This window comes from Crinia signifera, chromosome 5 (assembly GCF_055691185.1).
Source record: "Crinia signifera chromosome 5, ASM5569118v1, whole genome shotgun sequence".
Classification (NCBI taxonomy): domain Eukaryota; kingdom Metazoa; phylum Chordata; class Amphibia; order Anura; family Myobatrachidae; genus Crinia; species Crinia signifera.
In genome coordinates, this window is record NC_139221.1 from 334,924,587 (window position 1) to 334,945,140 (window position 20,554).

Consider the following 20,554-nt stretch of genomic DNA (forward strand, 5'->3'; position numbering starts at 1 on the left):
CAGCGGGGATGAGGATAGAGTGGAGAGGACCAGAGAGGAGATGAGGAGACATCGGGGATGAGGATGGAGTGGAGAGGACCAGAGAGGAGATGAGGAGACCGCGGGGATAAGGATAGAGTGAAGAGGACCAGAGAGGAGATGAGGATTTACTAAGCTGAATTCGTAGAAAAAAAATCATATTTTCATAGGAAAATACGAATTTTTTGGCCGTATTCATATTTTTGGTACTTACTATGCCAAAAATATGAATTTTCGTATTCGTATTGATGGGACATTCGTATTTATATTTACAAATATGAATTAATATACTATCAATAGAATACGACAGGAATCACTATTCAAAAGAATGGTGATTCCTGATTTACTAAGCGGCCGTATTGAAAATACGGCCGCTAATTGGCGTAAAACGGCCTTGAATGGCAGGCCAAATACGGCAGGAAAATACACTTTATTTTCCTGTGTATTTTGCAGAAGCCTGCACGGATCAGTCAGATCCGTGCAGGCTTCAGTGTAAAAAAAAATTGAAATATAAATATTTTTAAAAAACGGCGTAACCAGCACCAGGCTGAATAGGGCAAATAGGGGTTCCCCTATTTTTTAAAACCAGCTCCAGGGCCGAGTCTGGTTCCCAAAATACGGGGGACAAAATGAGTAGGGGTCCCCCGTATTTTAAGAACCAGCCCCAGGCCCAACCAGCCAGCAGGGTAATGCGACAGCCGGGGGGAGACTTTTTATACAAGTCCCCCTGGCCAAAGCATTCATCCCTACCGACTAGTCAGCCTGGCCAGGGGCCCTGGGGCAGTGGGGCGGTGGGTGTTTCTGTCCCCTGTCAGCCCTGGAGCCCAGGGCCGGCAACAGAAATCTTGGGGCCCCATACACTGATATTTCTGGGGGCCCTCCCACCCCCTCAATCACTAGTAGTTGTGTGGAGCAGGGATGGGTGGTGGGCGTATTGGTGGCAAGAAGTCCCATATAACGGCTGCCCCCAGTGCAGACAGTATCACTTCTGAACTGATAGCTACTACACATTATGCTACACACCGTAATGCCCATTAGACATTATGCCACACACCGTAATGCCCATTACATATTAGGCCACACACCATAATGCCCATTACACTTTAGGCCACATGCCATAATGCCCATTACATATTATAACACACATCGTAATGCCCATTACATATTATAACACACACCATAATAATTAGGCCACACTCCATAATGCCCATTGCACATTATGCCACACTCCGTAATGCCCATTACACATTAGGCCACACGCCATAATGCCCATTACATATTATATCACACGCCATAAAGCCCATTTTATATTATACCACATGCCGTAATGCCCATTACATATTATGCCACATAAGTGCCACTTACCTACATGCTCTTTGCCAGGGGTTCATGCTCATTGCCAGGAGTTACATGGTCAATGCAAGGGGTTTCTTGCTGGGTGCCAGGGGGTTACATGTTTGGTGCCAGTGGGTTACATGTTCGGTGCCAGTGGGTTACATGCTCTTGCCAGGGTGGTACATGCTTCTTGCCAGGGGATTACATGCTCCTTGCCAGAGGGTTACATGCTCCTTGCCACGGGGGAGTGCATAATTGTTCCCATGGGGGAGTTCGTGCCCAGTAGGGATCACCTGCTCAATGCCAGACAGGTTAAATTCTTGTTCACAGTGGCACATGCAGCTCCCGCCAACGCTGCTTACACACTCACACTGACATGAGCCTGCTGCGGAAGGCTCCCGGACTCCGCTTGCAGACACTGACATGAGCCGGTGCAGGTGCTGAAGGCATTTTCCAGCCTGTGTGTGAGTGTGTAAACGGCGCAGATGGGAGCTGCATGTGCCGACCCCCCCAGGCACCACAGCATGAGCCCTCCCCTCTCCCGAGTCCCAGCGGCGGCCGCGAAGATTCTTGTTTGGGGGGGCGGAAGGGGGAAGGGGAATCAAGTGCCGGCCGCCCGCAGCAATTGATTGCCGGGCTGCTGGGTGCAGAGAGGGATGAGTGACCCAGGGGCTAAGTGGGGCTGAATTTGGGGCCTGGGTCAGTTGTCCCCTTTGACCCCCCTTGTCGCCGGGCCTGCTGGAGCCTCCCCGGGACTTAGTTCTTGCAAACATGTCCCTGGTGGCCTAGCGGTGGCTCAGCATGAACTTAGCACCTCTGCCAGTACCAGGCAGTGCTGCCACCGCCATCGCAGGTCACAGTGCTTTTATCGAACACCGGGTGTCTGCTTACCATTACTGTGCTGCAGGCGGCTGCTCCCGGTGCCAGGGAGGTCCTGGGGCAACTGAACATGAAGGACAGGGACCTGGCGGCAAACACAGGCGCTGTGCGGCTCTAGAATAGCGCTTTTTACAATAGCGCAGCAGTAAAATGAAAGTGATAAAATAAAAATAAGAAAATTAAATAAAGTTAATCAGGGCTGAAATGTCCTGCTCCTAAAATCGAGCCCTTTCCTGGAGCACCAAGGAAAAAACTGAACTGGCCTGAGGCAGAAATCATCAATGTCCTCGTCTCATGACAGCAGTACAGGTGGTTATGAGAAAGTGGGGAGTACATTCATGTATGGGGGCCCTGGTGCTTTCCCCCCACAGCTCCATGCTCACCATGAGGGGTAGGCCTGGGAGCAACCCTCATGTTCTCAGCCGCAGGGGTGGTGGGCCTGGTCCAGGTGTTCTCACGTGAGACCACCTTATGTTCCTGAGTCTTGTGGTTATAATTCCGTCCTTCTGAGGAAATGTTGGTTTGTTATTTTCCTTGTGGATTCCTTCGGTTTAACCTTTTCAGTGTTATGCCCGGATGCGCTGCCGCAGTGAGCTGTCCTGGAATATTTCCGGGCATACCACCAATATGAAGGTGTGCACCAGTGGGGCATCACCTCTCCGAGCACCCCCCCACAGTGGTCACTCCCCTCCTGTCGCTCCTCATCTCCGCTCTGGCGATCATATGCCGAAGCTCCCCGGCCCCGCCGCGATTAGTTGCAGTGAGCAGGCGGCGGTCTCAGGGATGTTCGGCGCAGCTCGGGGGGACTCGGGAGTTCTGGCTCCCAAGTCCTCCTGAACGTCCCCGAGCCTGCCACCTACTCACGGTCTGCTGTGAATGGTGGCTGGGGCAGCAGCAGCGGGGCGCCGGCGAACGATCGCTGGAGCAATTATGATTAGGAGTGGGGGGGGGGGGGGGGGGGCGACGGAAGGGTGACTACGTTCTGTGGTGGGTTTTTCTGGGGCAGGACAAACCTGCCCTATTAGGTTACTCCTGCCCCAGCAACACCTACCACACAAGGGGTTAATGCCGGTATAACGCTGCTATTAATTTAAAGCTGACCCTTTATAACTAGACCCTTCATACACTAGATCCCTAGCGTCCTGAGGCACTGGTGTCCCAAGCTATACTGAATATATACACACGTGTCCATCCTGAATTAACTGCCCCTCCCGATACACCTCCCCCACCAGCAAAAGGCGCTTATCAGACCTAACAAATACAACACATTTGTTGGTAAGCTGCTCAATCAGATTGTGATGTCACTCAGGTGCTAAAAGGGAGGGGTAATTCTGGTTAGCAAAAAACATTCTGTATCCCATTGCACACTGAGTGAGAGATATACACATAATAATCAGATAATAATACAGAGATCTTGGTTGCATATATCTGCAGATATAGGGCTAAGCCCCCAGGCCGTACGTCAAGGCCTCTCTGTCACTGGGGGTCCCTAATATTGGGTATGGGTCTGGGGTGTGGGCCCCCAACATGCCGGCACAGGCTGACTACTCCAGGGCAGCACACAAATGAAAGTTAGTAGGAGTTTATAAGAAGCACATAAGTGCTATGTAATACCCCTTTTATACCAAAAACGCCGGGTCACACCTGGGTTTTTGATCCCCGCTTCAAGCCGGGTGCGACCCGGCGTTTGCTCCCTTTTACAACGCCACATCCCCCAGCCACCGGGACCAGTACCGGTGCGCTGGGGGCAAGCCCAGCACTAAGGTAATCTGCTGGCCTGCCCCCAGCCCCCGTGCACCCCCCCAGCCGTCTTCCGGGAGGTGAATGGATGCCGCACACAGGCATCCATTCACCTCCTCCGTTGCTGTCTGCAGAGTATAGCAGACAGCAGCGCAGGCTGTGTGTCCCCCCCCCCGTCCAACCTGCGGACTCTGCTGTCCGAAGGTTGCACATCCCCCATTGACCCGGCGTACTCATTTACATCACCCTCTACCCAGATCCTAGCCGTGTTCTACCCAGGTCAGGACCTGGATAGAAGTCCCTTGTATAAGGACACGGCGTGTCCCATTTACACAGTCGCTGACCCGGGTCTGACCCAGGGTTTTACGGCGGTGTAAAAGAGGTATAAGTAAGTGAAAGGTGTGATTAAAATAATACTAAATATATACAATGTGATAGGGAAAAAAAGTGTTAATAAAGTGTTAGGGTGTGCTAACCCAGGGTTGCCTTCCCTCCCGGAATGGCCGGGTGGGTCCCGAAAATCGAATCCCCCTCCTGGCCTCCCGGAAAGGTGGGAAACCCTCCTGGTTTCTGGGGGACCCCCACTCCCCCCCCCCCCCCAGCTTACCTGGAGATAGCCCTGGCTTCTCCAATGGCACTCAGGTGTCAGCAATCCCTCCCAATGCTGACCCATCTATGCCTCTCTCAACTGCACAACACATTTTTTTCCGTTTTGGCACCTGAGTGACACACCTCTGATTGAGCAGCTTGCCAATAAAAGTGTTGTGCAGTTGAGAGAGGCACAGATGGGTCAGCATTAGGAGGGATCAGGGCCGCCAAGAGGCAGGGGGGGTGGGTACATTTTACCTGGGCCCGGGCTTGCCAGGGGGGCCCAGGTCCCGACAAACACACAAAAAAAAAATCGGGTTTTTTAAAAAGGGGGCGTGGTCACGGGTCCGCGATTAGGCCACGCCCCCGAATTTGCCTAAGCCCGGTCAGCGATGGCTGTCCTGCTCCTGCTCCAAGTTCCTGTTCCAAAAGGTAATGCCGCCCGCAATGCATGGCTATGGACAGGGGGAACAGACAAAAAGCGTGTGTGTGTGTGTGTGTGTGTGTGTGTGTGTGTATGTATGTAACAGGCTGTGTATGTATGGATATATGTGTGTGTAACAGGCTGTGTGTGTGTGTAACAGGCTTTGTATATATGTATATATGTGTGTGTGTGTGTGTGTGTGTGTGTGTGTGTAACAGGCTGTGTATGTATATATGTGTGTGTGACAGGCTATGTGTGTGTAACAGGCTATGTATGTATGTCTATATGTGTGTGTGTGTGTGTGTGTGTAACAGGCTTTGTATGTATGTATATATATGTGTGGGTGTGTAAAAGGCTATGTGTGTGTGTGTGTGTGTGTGTGTGTGTGTAACAGGCTTTGTATGTATGTATGTATATGTGTGTGTAACAGGCTGTGTATGTATATATGTGTGTGTGTAACAGGCTGTGTATGTATATATGTGTGTGTAACAGGCTATGTATGTATGTCTATATGTGTGTGTGTGTGTGTGTGTGTGTGTGTGTGTGTGTAACAGGCTTTGTATGTATGTATATGTGTGTGTGTAACAGGCTGTGTATGTATATATGTGTGTGTAACAGGCGTAGGGCGGGATGTACTAAATTTCGCAATTTATTATTATTTTTTCGCCTACCTAACGTTTGTTGTACGCTGCGTTATGTTTGCCTGGTGCATCTTCGTCCGCCTCATGCTCTAAACTTCAGACTTCCCTGCTGGAGTTGCGGACAGTGCGTCCGTCATGGTGTGTTTTTTTTTGTACTGCGCATGCGCAGGTTTATTTCCTTGCCGTCATGCGCAGTGCGCACTTGTTGATGGTCACGGTACCTTAAGGGATTTGCAAAATGTCAAAGGGTTCTGTATAACCCAATATGAAAGAATACTTAATTACATCCTTACATACTCCTATCCATCCACCAAGTACCAGTGCTGGCAATATTACATATATATATATATATATATATATATATATATATATATATATATTTGCAATATGCCGGCACTCCATGTAGTAAGTGATGCAGCTTGGTGGGTGCACTTAAAATCCTTTATCTATACTCCAAATGAAGGCACTCCACACGATTCAATGCAGTTAAAATGCTGTATTTCAGATGCTCATTTCGCCGAAATGAGCATCTGAAATACAGCATTTTAACTGCATTGAATCGTGTGGAGTGCCTTCATTTGGAGTATATATATATATATATATATATATATATATATATATATTATATACAAATAAATATGCTGTAGACAAATAATACAAGAAAATAATGAGGAAATTCGCCAGCTTATTGTGGCGTTAATGCCCACTGCTTTAATCGCTTTTAGCAAACAGTGCAGCTGTTAGTGCATGTGAGCCGTGACAATTCTACTCAGCCGTCTATGAGGAGGAAGTCTCGTCGCGGGTGTCCCGCGATACTCCCCGACGGGCTACTGAAGAGCAGAACAAAACCACCGCTACTTTAGTGCATTCGAGAACGCAGGAACGCGGAGATAAAAGACAACTTCCGCGGCGGCAAGCATTAGTACATCCCGCCCTATGTGTGTGTGTGTGTGTGTGTGTGTGTGTAACAGGCTATGTATGTATGTATGTCTATATGTGTGTGTGTGTGTGTGTGTAACAGGCTATGTGTGTGTGTGTGTGTAACAGGCTATGTATGTGTGTGTGTGTGTGTGTGTGTGTGACAGGCTATGTACTGTATGTGTGAAGGAACAGGCTATGTGTGTGTGTAACAGGCTATGGCCCTCATTCAGGTTGGTTCACTCCCCCGCACGGTCACACAGGGGAGCGATGTTGTGCATGTGCAGCCACTTTGTGTGAGCGGACGCGGAAAACCGATTATTTGCTGCCCCGATCGCATGCAGCAGTGTGAACGGAAGCGTGGGGTGGTGGATATGGTTTGCGCCCATGGGAACTCCCATGACGTGGGTGCCGGGGGAGGGCAGCTGATGTCACCGGATGTCAGCTGCCCGCCCTCTTCTCGTACAGGAGCGCCACAGATCTAAGACAGCAGAGACTGACTTAGATCTGCGAGCGCTTGAGAAATGATTTGATGGTCGGCGACCGCACTGCCCTGCACACAAGCTGCAAATCGATGATGATGTAAAACATCCGTTCGCATGCGTGAAATCTGAGGTATTTAGATGACCCACAATCAGAATGACCTCCAATGTGTTTGAAGGGAACAGGCTACATGGGGCCCATTTATGACGGATCATATATGGAATGCGATCTGGGTGGGACCATACTGCCCAGGATCACATGAGATTAAAGAGGTTTAATGGACACAATCCCCCCTCTCCCTCCAGCCGCACATACCGCTGGCCATCACAATGCAGCTGCTCTTGGTGCCGGATCTGTAGCTTTGGGGGACACAGCAGATACCGGCAGCTCAGCTCGGCGATACTGCAAGTAGTGGCATCTGCTGCTTCTTGCCAGAACTGTTGCCGCTTTCCCTGCTGCGTGTGTGAGCTTGGGATCCTTATACTCCAGAGGCGGCGCTTCAAATGGGGATGATCGTGCCAGTCACAGATCTTGGAGAGAGGATCCGTGGGCTGGCCACCCCTGCTGTATGGCATAGGGGTCTGGGCAGCGCAGGGGGGCAGAGGGTCCCTGTGACGGATGGGCAGACAGCAGTGGGGTCCTTGCGGAGGATGGGAGCTATTACCTAGTTTCCATCGTCCGCAGGGACCCTGGCGCTATCTGCCCATCCGTGACCACGACCCCTTACTCCCATGGGTGCAACCCATATCCACCACCCCACGCTTCTGTCCACACTGCTGCATACGAACGGGGCAGGAAGTAATCGATTTGAATTTTGTGTAGCATAATGTGTAAGGGGCAAGTATAAGGGGTCTACTATTGTGTTGCATAAAGGGTATATGGTGTGGTACACACCCCTATATCCTTTAATGGCCACACCTCTTTTCTGTTGCTCGCCACTCCAGGGGGGCCCCGTGACGCTGTTGTACCGGGGCCCAGGATTTCTCTTGGCAGCCCTGGGAGGGATTGCTGACACCTGAGTGCCATTGGAGAAGCCAGGGGTATCTCCAGGTAAGCTGGCTCTCAGATGTTGTAAGCCATTATCATGTGGCCTTAAGCCCTGTACACATGCATTGATTTTTCCCGATTTCGATTCGATTTTGCTTATAGAAGCAAAATAGAATCAAATCCTAAATGAAATCGAATGGTTTTTGTGTCACTTTCAATCGACATACGATTCAATGCGCGCTCCCATTTTCACAAAATCAAACAGAAAAATCTACTGTGCAGCCAAGGAAATATCGAATTCGATCCAGTAAATCAAATGTGTACAATGTACAATGAATGTATATCGAATTCAATATCTAATGCAAAAGTACAGATCTAATCGAATGGAGAGATCTAATGCCAGATCTAATAGAAAATCGAATCTAACATCGAATCAAAAGCAAAAGCTATTCTCGCAAAATAACCGGTGGCCGTCGGGTACCCGTCTGTCGGTGTTTTAACAGTCGGGATCCCGACGTCGGTTAAATGACTGTCAGGACCTCGTTTGGCACCCAGCACAGATATAAATTCACAATAACAGCTTTTTACAGTTCTAAAGCGATTTTCGGCAGTACAATTCTGAAAAAGGATTACTCAATATAAATCGGTGCAAGCACCTGCGATATTCTGTGTGAGGAGCAGATTGAGGAGCAGTGTATAGCAGACAGCAGCGCAGGCTGTGTGTCCACCCCCCGTCCAACCTGCGAAGGTTGCACATCCCCCATTGATGTAAATGGGAGCCGGGTCGGATGAGGAGCAGTGTAAGGAGCAGGTTGAGGAGTAGGGTAAGGAGTAGTGTGAGGAGCAGTGTAAGGAGCAGGTTGAGGAGTAGGGTAAGGAGCAGGTTGAGGAGTAGTGTAAGGAGCAGGTTGAGGAGTAGTGTGAGGAGCAGGTTGAGGAGTAGTGTGAGGAGCAGGTTGAGGAGTAGGGTAAGGAGCAGGTTGAGGAGTAGTGTAAGGAGCAGGTTGAGGAGTAGTGTGAGGAGCAGGGTGAGGAGTAGTGTAAGGAGCAGGTTGAGGAGTAGGGTAAGGAGCAGGGTGAGGAGTAGTGTGAGTAGCAGGGTGAGAAGCAGGGTGAGGTGCAGTGTGAGGATCAGTGTGACCCAGGGTGAGGAGCAGGGTGTGGAGCATTGAGAGGAGCAGGGCAGGATTAGTGTGAGGAGCGGGGTGAGGAGCAGGGTGAGGAGTAGTGTAAGGAGTAGTGTGACTAGCAGGGTGAGGAGCAGTGTAAGGAGCAGGTTGAGGAGTAGGGTAAGGAGCAGGTTGAGGAGTTGTGTAAGGAGCAGGAGCAGGGTGAGGAGCAGTGTAAGAAGCAGGGTGAGGAGTAGTGTAAGGAGCAGGTTGAGGAGTAGGGTAAGGAGCAGGGTGAGGAGTAGTGTGAGTAGCAGGGTAAGGTGTAGGGTGAGGTGCAGTGTGAGGATCAGTGTGACCCAGGGTGAGGAGCAGGGTGGGGAGCATTGAGAGGAGCAGGGCAGGATTAGTGTGAGGAGCTGGGTGAGGAGCAGGGTAAGGAGTAGTGTAAGGAGCAGGGTGAGGAGTAGTGTAAGGAGCAGGGTGAGGAGTAGTGTGGAGAGCAGGGTGAGATTCAGTGTGACCCAGGGTGAGGTGTAGTGTGAGGTGTAAGGTGAGGAGCAGGGTGAGGAGCAGGGTGAGAAGTAGTGTAAGGAGCAGGGTGAGGTGCAGTGTGAGCAGCAGGGTGAGGAGCAGGGTGGGGAACATCGGGAGGAGCAGGGTGGGGAGCATCGGGAGGAGCAGGGCAGGATCAGGGTGAGGAGCAGGGTGGGGGTGTAGTGTGAGGAGCAGGGTGAGGTGTAGTGTGAGGAGCAGGGGGAGGAGCATCGGGAGGAGCAGGGCGAGGAGCAGGGTAGTGAGGTGTAGTGTGAGGAGCAGGATGAGGTGTAGTGTGAGGTGTAGTGTGAGAGGCAGGGTGAGGAGCAGAGTGAGGTGTAGGGTGAGGAGCAGGGTGAGGTGTAGTGTGAGAAGCAGGGGTAGGAGCAGGGTGAGGTGTAGTGTGAGAAGCAGGGGGAGGAGCAGGGTGGGGAGCATCGGGAGGAGCAGGGCAGGATCAGGGTGAGGAGCAGGGCAAGGAGCAGGGCAGGAGTAGTGTGAGGACTAGGGGGAGGAGCAGGGTGGGGAGCATCGGGAGGAGCAGGGCAGGAGCAGGGCGAGGAGCAGGGTAGTGAGGTGTAGTGTGAGGAGCAGGGTGAGGTGTAGTGTGAGTAGCAGGGTGAGGTGTAGTGTGAGAGGCAGGGTGAGGTGTAGGGTGAGGAGCAGGGTGAGGTGTAGTGTGAGAAGCAGAGGGAGGAGCAGGGTGAGGTGTAGCATGAGGAGCAGGGGGAGGTGTAGTGTGAGAAGCAGGGGGAGGAGCAGGGTGGGGAGCATCGGGAGGAGCAGGGTGAGGTGTAGTGTGAGGAGCAGGGGGAGGTGTAGTGTGAGAAGCAGGGGGAGGAGCAGGGTGGGGAGCATCGGGAGGAGCAGGGCAGGATCAGGGTGAGGAGCAGGGTAGTGAGGTTCTCTCCTTTTCTTGCCTAGAGAATAAAGCAGCCTGCATCACCTGGAACATGTATAACGCCAGAACATAGAACACCATCTAGAGGGGTATTACATGTGTGTTCTACAGCACATGTATGATGAGAACATGTGACAGGCACAGAGTATACTAATTACCTTGACGAGCTGACGAGTGTTCACTGCAGCCAGTTTCTCCAGTAGCCCCTGAGTGACGCTCAGACTCTGTTTCAGGCCCTCGTTCTCCACACTCAGACTCTGGATTTCTTTCTCCGAATCCGTCACACCCTGCGGGAGACAGTACGGGGCACAGGGTCACACCCTGCGGGAGACAGTACGGGGCACAGGGTCATGACAGTACGAGGCTCAGGGAGAGACAGTACGGGGCACAGGGGAGACAGTACAGGGCACAGTGTCATGACAGTACGGGGCTCAGGGAGAGACAGTACGGGGCACAGGGGCACACCCTATGGTAGACAGTACGGGGCACAGGGTCACACCCTGCGGGAGACAGTACAGGGCACAGTGTCATGACAGTACGGGGCTCAGGGAGAGACAGTACGGGGCACAGGGGCACACCCTATGGTAGACAGTACGGGGCACAGGGTCATGACAGTACAGGGCACAGGGTCACACCCTGCGGGAGACAGTACGCGGCACAGGGGCACACCCTATGGGAGACAGTACGGGGCACAGGGTAATGACAGTACAGGGCACAGGGTCACACCCTGCAGGAGGCAGTATGGGGCACAGGGTCACACCCTGCGGGAGACAGTACGGGGCACAAGGTCACACCCCCCCCCCAGAATCGTCCATTGCTGGAACACTCACCATCTCCAGCCTGAGCTGGGACAGCTCCTCCTCCCGCTCCACAATCCTCCCCTGTAGGTCCTCTATCTAATGAGATATAAGAGAAGAGCAGTCAGTGATATCTCCTCCCTTAGGATGGTGCCCCGCCCCCTGCGCAGCCCTGGCTGCCCCTCCCCCTGCGCAGCCCAGGCTGCCATACCTGTTGCTGCAGACTGTGAGCCAGACGTTCCTGCTCCCTCTGTTTCTCATCCATATCCTGCTTCAGTCCCCCAATCTCCCCCTGCAGCTGGGTCCTCTCCCCCTGCAGCACACTGATCGACTCCACCAGCTTGTGAACCCCAACATGGGGCACCGGGGAGATGGGGTACAGGGGGCACAGGACACCTGTGGTGACAAAATCAAGATCAATACGAACTGTGCCCCCCCCACCACCTGCACTTTACTTACTCTTCACCTCCCTGCAGTCTCTCCCCTCTGCCAGGGACTGACCTGTCACCTATCTGCAGTCTCTCCCCTCTCCCAGGGACTGACCTGTCACCTATCTGCAGTCTCTCCCCTCTCCCAGGGACTGACCTGTCACCTATCTGCAGTCTCTCCCCTCTACCAGGGACTGACCTGTCACCTCCCTGCAGTCTCCCCCCTCTGCCAGGGACTAACCTGTCACCTCCCTGCAGTCTCTCCCCTCTCCCAGGGACTGACCTGTCACCTCCCTGCAGTCTCTCCCCTCTCCCAGGGACTGACCTGTCACCTCCCTGCAGTCTCTCCCCTCTCCCAGGGACTGACCTGTCACTCACCTCCCTGCAGTCTCTCCCCTCTGCCAGGGACTGACCTGTCACCTCCCTGCAGTCTCTCCCTCCTCTGCCAGGGACTGACCTGTCACCTCCCTGCAGTCTCTCCCCTCCCAGGGACTGACCTGTCACCTCCCTGCAGTCTCTCCCCTCTGCTAGGGACTGACCTGTCACCTCCCTGCAGTCTCTCCCCTCTCTGCCAGGGACTGACCTGTCACTCACCTCCCTGCAGTCTCTCCCCTCTCCCAGGGACTGACCTGTCACCCCCCTGCAGTCTCTCCCCTCTCCCAGGGACTGACCTGTCACCTCCCTGCAGTCTCTCCCCTCTCCCAGGGACTGACCTGTCACCTCCCTGCAGTCTCCCCCCTCTCCCAGGGACTGACCTGTCACTCACCTCCCTGCAGTCTCTCCCCTCTGCCAGGGACTGACCTGTCACCTCCCTGCAGTCTCTCCCCTCTCCCAGGGACTGACCTGTCACCTCCCTGCAGTCTCTCCCCTCTGCCAGGGACTGACCTGTCACTCACCTCCCTGCAGTCTCTCCCCTCTGCCAGGGACTGACCTGTCACCTCCCTGCAGTCTCTCCCCTCTTCCAGGGACTGACCTGTCACCTCCCTGCAGTCTCTCCCCTCTGCCAGGGACTGACCTGTCACTCACCTCCCTGCAGTCTCTCCCCTCTGCCAGGGACTGACCTGTCACCTCCCTGCAGTCTCTCCCCTCTCCCAGGGACTGACCTGTCACCTCCCTGCAGTCTCTCCCCTCTGCCAGGGACTGACCTGTCACCTCCCTGCAGTCTCTCCCCCCTCCCAGGGCCTGGCCTGTCACCTCCCTGCAGTCTCCCCCCTCTCCCAGGGACTGACCTGTCACCGATCTGCAGTCTCTCCCCTCTCCCAGGGACTGACCTGTCACCTATCTGCAGTCTCTCCCCTCTCCCAGGGACTGACCTGTCACCCCCTGCAGTCTCTCCCCTCTGCCAGGGACTGACCTGTCACCTCCCTGCAGTCTCTCCCCTCTGCCAGGGACTGACCTGTCACCTCCCTGCAGTCTCTCCCCTCTGCCAGGGACTGACCTGTCACCTCCCTGCAGTCTCCCCCCTCTCCCAGGGACTGACCTGTCACCTCCCTGCAGTCTCTCCCCTCTCCCAGGGACTGACCTGTCACCTCCCTGCAGTCTCTCCCCTCTGCCAGGGACTGACCTGTCACTCACCTCCCTGCAGTCTCCCCCCTCTGCCAGGGACTGACCTGTCACCTCCCTGCAGTCTCTCCCCTCTGCCAGGGACTGACCTGTCACCTCCCTGCAGTCTCTCCCCTCTGCCAGGGACTGACCTGTCACCTCCCTGCAGTCTCTCCCCTCTCCCAGGGACTGACCTGTCACTCACCTCCCTGCAGTCTCTCCCCTCTCCCAGGGACTGACCTGTCACCTCCCTGCAGTCTCTCCCCTCTCCCAGGGACTGACCTGTCACCTCCCTGCAGTCTCTCCCCTCTCCCAAGGACTGACCTGTCACCTCCCTGCAGTCTCTCCCCTCTGCCAGGGACTGACCTGTCACTCACCTCCCTGCAGTCTCCCCCCTCTGCCAGGGACTGACCTGTCACCTCCCTGCAGTCTCTCCCCTCTGCCAGGGACTGACCTGTCACCCCCTGCAGTCTCCCCCCTCTGCCAGGGACTGACCTGTCACCTCCCTGCAGTCTCTCCCCTCTCTGCCAGGGACTGACCTGTCACCTCCCTGCAGTCTCTCCCCTCTGCCAGGGACTGACCTGTCACTCACCTCCCTGCAGTCTCTCCCCTCTCCCAGGGACTGACCTGTCACCCCCCTGCAGTCTCTCCCCTCTCCCAGGGACTGACCTGTCACCTCCCTGCAGTCTCTCCCCTCTCCCAGGGACTGACCTGTCACCTCCCTGCAGTCTCTCCCCTCTGCCAGGGACTGACCTGTCACCTCCCTGCAGTCTCTCCCCTCTGCCAGGGACTGACCTGTCACCTCCCTGCAGTCTCTCCCCTCTGCAAGGGACTGACCTGTCACCTCCCTGCAGTCTCTCCCCTCTGCAAGGGACTGACCTGTCACTCACCTCCCTGCAGTCTCCCCCCTCTGCCAGGGACTGACTTGTCACCTCCCTGCAGTCTCTCCCCTCTCCCAGGGACTGACCTGTCACCTCCCTGCAGTCTCCCTCCTCTCCCAGGGACTGACCTGTCACCTCCCTGCAGTCTCTCCCCTCTGTCAGGGACTGACCTGTCACCTCCCTGCAGTCTCTCCCCCCTCCCAGGGACTGACCTGCCCCCTCCCTGCAGTCTCTCCCCTCTGTCAGGGACTGACCTGTCACCTCCCTGCAGTCTCTCCCCCCTCCCAGGGACTGACCTGTCACCTCCCTGCAGTCTCTCCCCTCTCTGCCAGGGACTGACCTGTCACCTCCCTGCAGTCTCTCCCCTCTGCCAGGGACTGACCTGTCACTCACCTCCCTGCAGTCTCCCCCCTCTGCCAGGGACTGACCTGTCCCCTCCCTGCAGTCTCTCCCCTCTGCCAGGGACTGACCTGTCACCCCCCTGCAGTCTCTCCCCCCTCTGCAAGGGACTGACCTGTCACTCACCTCCCTGCAGTCTCTCCCCTCTCCCAGGGACTGACCTGTCACCTCCCTGCAGTCTCTCCCCTCTCCCAGGGACTGACCTGTCACCTCCCTGCAGTCTCTCCCCTCTCCCAGGGACTGACCTGTCACCTCCCTGCAGTCTCCCTCCTCTCCCAGGGACTGACCTGTCACCTCCCTGCAGTCTCCCCCCTCTGCCAGGGACTGACCTGTCACCTCCCTGCAGTCTCTCCCCTCTCCCAGGGACTGACCTGTCACCCCCCTGCAGTCTCTCCCCTCTGCCAGGGACTGACCTGTCACCTCCTGCAGTCTCTCCCCTCTGCCAGGGACTAACCTGTCACCTCCCTGCAGTCTCTCCCCTCTGCCAGGGACTGACCTGTCACCTCCCTGCAGTCTCTCCCCTCTCACAGGGACTGACCTGTCACCTCCCTGCAGTCTCTCCCCTCTGCCAGGGACTGACCTGTCACCTCCCTGCAGTCTCTCCCCTCTCCCAGGGACTGACCTGTCACCTCCCTGCAGTCTCTCCCCTTTGCCAGGGACTGACCTGTCACCTCCCTGCAGTCTCTCCCCTCTCCCAGGGACTGACCTGTCACCTCCCTGCAGTCTCTCCCCTCTCCCAGGGACTGACCTGTCACCTCCCTGCAGTCTCTCCCCCCTCTGCCAGGGACTGACTTGTCACCTCCCTGCAGTCTCTCCCCTCTCCCAGGGACTGACCTGTCACCCCCCTGCAGTCTCTCCCCTCTCCCAGGGACTGACCTGTCACCTCCCTGCAGTCTCTCCCCTCTCCCAGGGACTGACCTGTCACCTCCCTGCAGTCTCTCCCCTCTGCCAGGGACTGACTTGTCACCTCCCTGCAGTCTCTCCCCTCTCCCAGGGACTGACCTGTCACCTCCCTGCAGTCTCTCCCCTCTGCCAGGGACTGACCTGTCACCTCCCTGCAGTCTCCCCCCTCTCCCAGGGACTGACCTGTCACCTCCCTGCAGTCTCTCCCCTCTGCCAGGGACTGACCTGTCACTCACCTCCCTGCAGTCTCTCCCCTCTGCCAGGGACTGACCTGTCACCTCCCTGCAGTCTCTCCCCTCTCCCAGGGACTGACCTGTCACTCACCTCCCTGCAGTCTCTCCCCTCTCCCAGGGACTGACCTGTCACCTCCCTGCAGTCTCTCCCCTCTCCCAAGGACTGACCTGTCACCTCCCTGCAGTCTCTCCCCTCTGCCAGGGACTGACCTGTCACTCACCTCCCTGCAGTCTCCCCCCTCTGCCAGGGACTGACCTGTCACCTCCCTGCACTCTGTCCCCTCTGCCAGGGACTGACCTGTCACCCCCTGCAGTCTCCCCCCTCTGCCAGGGACTGACCTGTCACCTCCCTGCAGTCTCTCCCCTCTCTGCCAGGGACTGACCTGTCACCTCCCTGCAGTCTCTCCCCTCTGCCAGGGACTGACCTGTCACTCACCTCCCTGCAGTCTCTCCCCTCTGCCAGGGACTGACCTGTCACTCACCTCCCTGCAGTCTCTCCCCTCTGCCAGGGACTGACCTGTCACCTCCCTGCAGTCTCTCCCCTCTGCCAGGGACTGACCTGTCACTCACCTCCCTGCAGTCTCTCCCCCCACCCAGGGACTGACCTGTCACTCACCTCCCTGCAGTCTCTCCCCTCTGCCAGGGACTGACCTGTCACCTCCCTGCAGTCTCTCCCCTCTGCCAGGGACTGACCTGTCACTCACCTCCCTGCAGTCTCCCCCCTCTCCCAGGGACTGACCTGTCACCCCCCTGCAGTCTCTCTCCTCTCCCAGGGACTGACCTGTCACCTCCCTGCAGTCTCTCCCCTCTGCCAGGGACTGACCTGTCACCTCCCTGCAGTCTCTCCCCTCTGCCAGGGACTGACCTGTCACCTCCCTGCAGTCTCTCCCCTCTGCCAGGGACTAACCTGTCACCTCCCTGCAGTCTCTCCCCCCTCTGCCAGGGACTGACCTGTCACCTATCTGCAGTCTCTCCCCTCTGCCAGGGACTGACCTGTCACCTCCCTGCAGTCTCTCCCCTCTCCCAGGGACTGACCTGTCACCTCCCTGCAGTCTCTCCCCTCTGCCAGGGACTGACCTGTCACCTCCCTGCAGTCTCTCCCCTCTGCCAGGGACTAACCTGTCACCTCCCTGCAGTCTCTCCCCCCTCTGCCAGGGACTGACCTGTCACCTATCTGCAGTCTCTCCCCTCTGCCAGGGACTGACCTGTCACCTCCCTGCAGTCTCTCCCCTCTCCCAGGGACTGACCTGTCACCTCCCTGCAGTCTCTCCCCTCTGCCAGGGACTGACCTGTCACCTCCCTGCAGTCTCTCCCCTCTCCCAGGGACTGACCTGTCACCTCCCTGCAGTCTCTCCCCTCTCCCAGGGACTGACCTGTCACCTCCCTGCAGTCTCTCCCCTCTGCCAGGGACTGACCTGTCACCTCCCTGCAGTCTCTCCCCTCTGCCAGGGACTGACTTGTCACCTCCCTGCAGTCTCTCCCCTCTCCCAGGGACTGACCTGTCACCTCCTGCAGTCTCTCCCCCCTCCCAGGGACTGACCTGCCCCCTCCCTGCAGTCTCTCCCCTCTGTCAGGGACTGACCTGTCACCTCCCTGCAGTCTCTCCCCTCTGCCAGGGACTGACCTGTCACCTCCCTGCAGTCTCTCCCCTCTGCCAGGGACTGACCTGTCACCTCCCTGCAGTCTCCTCCCCCTATCCCAGGGACTGACCTGTCACCTCCTGCAGTCTCTCCCCTCTCCCAGGGACTGACCTGTCACCTCCCTGCAGTCTTTCCCCTCTCCCAGGGACTGACCTGTCACCTCCCTGCAGTCTCTCCCCTCTGCCAGGGACTGACCTGTCACCTCCCTGCAGTCTCTCCCCTCTGCCAGGGACTGACCTGTCACCTCCCTGCAGTCTCTCCCCCCTCCCAGGGACTGACCTGTCACTCACCTCCCTGCAGTCTCTCCCCTCTCCCAGGGACTGACCTGTCACCTCCCTGCAGTCTCTCCCCTCTGTCAGGGACTGACCTGTCACCTCCCTGCAGTCTCTCCCCTCTCCCAGGGACTGACCTGTAACCTCCCTGCAGTCTCCCCCCTCTGCCAGGGACTGACCTGTCACCTCCCTGCAGTCTCTCCCCTCTCCCAGGGACTGACCTGTCACCCCCCTGCAGTCTCTCCCCTCTGCCAGGGACTGACCTGTCACCCTCCTGCAGTCTCACCCCTCTCCCAGGGACTGACCTGTCACCTCCCTGCAGTCTCTCCCCTCTGCCAGGGACTGACCTGTCACCTCCCTGCAGTCTCTCCCCTCTCCCAGGGACTGACCTGTCACCTCCCTGCAGTCTCTCCCCTTTGCTAGGGACTGACCTGTCACCTCCCTGCAGTCTCTCCCCTCTCCCAGGGACTGACCTGTCACCTCCCTGCAGTCTCTCCCCTCTCCCAGGGACTGACCTGTCACCTCCCTGCAGTCTCTCCCCCCCTCTGCCAGGGACTGACTTGTCACCTCCCTGCAGTCTCTCCCCTCTCCCAGGGACTGACCTGTCACCCCCCTGCAGTCTCTCCCCTCTCCCAGGGACTGACCTGTCACCTCCCTGCAGTCTGTCCCCTCTCCCAGGGACTGACCTGTCACCTCCCTGCAGTCTCTCCCCCCTCTGCCAGGGACTGACTTGTCACCTCCCTGCAGTCTCTCCCCTCTCCCAGGGACTGACCTGTCACCTCCCTGCAGTCTCTCCCCTCTGCCAGGACTGACCTGTCACCTCCCTGCAGTCTCCCCCCTCTCCCAGGGACTGACCTGTCACCTCCCTGCAGTCTCTCCCCTCTGCCAGGGACTGACCTGTCACTCACCTCCCTGCAGTCTCTCCCCTCTGCCAGGGACTGACCTGTCACCTCCCTGCAGTCTCTCCCCTCTCCCAGGGACTGACCTGTCACTCACCTCCCTGCAGTCTCTCCCTCTCCCAGGGACTGACCTGTCACCTCCCTGCAGTCTCTCCCCTCTCCCAAGGACTGACCTGTCACCTCCCTGCAGTCTCTCCCCTCTGCCAGGGACTGACCTGTCACTCACCTCCCTGCAGTCTCCCCCCTCTGCCAGGGACTGACCTGTCACCTCCCTGCAGTCTCTCCCCTCTGCCAGGGACTGACCTGTCACCCCCTGCAGTCTCCCCCCTCTGCCAGGGACTGACCTGTCACCTCCCTGCAGTCTCTCCCCCTCTCTGCCAGGGACTGACCTGTCACCTCCCTGCAGTCTCTCCCCTCTGCCAGGGACTGACCTGTCACTCACCTCCCTGCAGTCTCTCCCCTCTCCCAGGGACTGACCTGTCATCCCCCTGCAGTCTCTCCCCTCTCCCAGGGACTGACCTGTCACCTCCCTGCAGTCTCTCCCCTCTGCCAGGGACTGACCTGTCACCTCCCTGCAGTCTCTCCCCCTCTGCCAGGGACTGACCTGTCACCTCCCTGCAGTCTCTCCCCTCTGCCAGGGACTAACCTGTCACCTCCCTGCAGTCTCTCCCCTCTGCCGGGGACTGACTTGTCACCTCCCTGCAGTCTCTCCCCTCTCCCAGGGACTGACCTGTCACCTCCCTGCAGTCTCTCCCCCCTCCCAGGGACTGACCTGTCACCTCCCTGCAGTCTCTCCCCTCTGCCAGGGACTGACCTGTCACCTATCTGCAGTCTCTCTTCTCTGCCAGGGACTGACCTATCCCCCCCTGCAGTCTCCCCCCTCTGCCAGGACTGACCTGTCACCTCCCTGCAGTCTCTCCCCTCTCTGCCAGGGACTGACCTGTCACCTCCCTGCAGTCTCTCCCCTCTGCCAGGGACTGACCTGTCACTCACCTCCCTGCAGTCTCTCCCCTCTCCCAGGGACTGACCTGTCACCCCCCTGCAGTCTCTCCCCTCTCCCAGGGACTGACCTGTCACCTCCCTGCAGTCTCTCCCTCTGCCAGGGACTGACCTGTCACCTCCCTGCAGTCTCTCCCCTCTGCCAGGGACTGACCTGTCACCTCCCTGCAGTCTCTCCCCTCTGCCAGGGACTAACCTGTCACCTCCCTGCAGTCTCTCCCCTCTGCCAGGGACTGACTTGTCACCTCCCTGCAGTCTCTCCCCTCTCCCAGGGACTGACCTGTCACCTCCCTGCAGTCTCTCCCCCCTCCCAGGGACTGACCTGCCCCCTCCCTGCAGTCTCTCCCCTCTGTCAGGGACTGACCTGTCACCTCCCTGCAGTCTCTCCCTCTGCCAGGGACTGACCTGTCACCCCCCTGCAGTCTCTCCCCTCTGCCAGGGACTGACCTGTCACCCCCTGCAGTCTCTCCCCTCTCCCAGGGACTGACCTGTCACCTCCCTGCAGTCTCTCCCCTCTGCCAGGGACTGACCTGTCACCTCCCTGCAGTCTCTCCCCTCTGCCAGGGACTGACCTGTCACCTCCCTGCAGTCTCTCCCCTCTGCCAGGGACTGACCTGTCACCTCCCTGCAGTCTCTCCCCCCTCCCAGGGACTGACCTGTCACTCACCTCCCCTGCAGTCTCTCCACCCTCCCAGGGACTGACCTGTCACCTCCCTGCAGTCTCTCCCCTCTCCCAGGGACTGACCTGTCACCTCCCTGCAGTCTCTCCCCTCTCTGCCAGGGACTGACCTGTCACCTCCCTGCAGTCTCTCCCCTCTGCCAGGACTGACCTGTCACTCACCTCCCTGCAGTCTCCCCCCTCTGCCAGGGACTGACCTGTCCCCTCCCTGCAGTCTCTCCCCTCTGCCAGGGACTGACCTGTCACCCCCCTGCAGTCTCTCCCCCCTCTGCCAGGGACTGACCTGTCACTCACCTCCCTGCAGTCTCTCCCCTCTCTGCCA

General features: G+C 57.2%; 1 protein-coding gene across 3 annotated transcripts in view; it reads right to left on the minus strand.

Annotated features, from left to right (window-relative positions):
* KIFC2 (kinesin family member C2) overlaps window positions 1–20,554 on the minus strand; it is a 153,257-nt gene that overhangs the window by 77,023 nt on the left and 55,680 nt on the right. For all 3 annotated transcript variants that reach the window (XM_083145078.1, XM_083145079.1, XM_083145080.1), the window contains 3 exons: window positions 11,569–11,753; window positions 11,391–11,456; window positions 10,719–10,847 (listed from right to left, as the gene is read on the minus strand). In XM_083145078.1, the coding sequence (XP_083001204.1) occupies window positions 10,719–10,847; window positions 11,391–11,456; window positions 11,569–11,753 (380 nt within the window). The remainder of the gene's footprint in view (window positions 1–10,718; window positions 10,848–11,390; window positions 11,457–11,568; window positions 11,754–20,554) is intronic.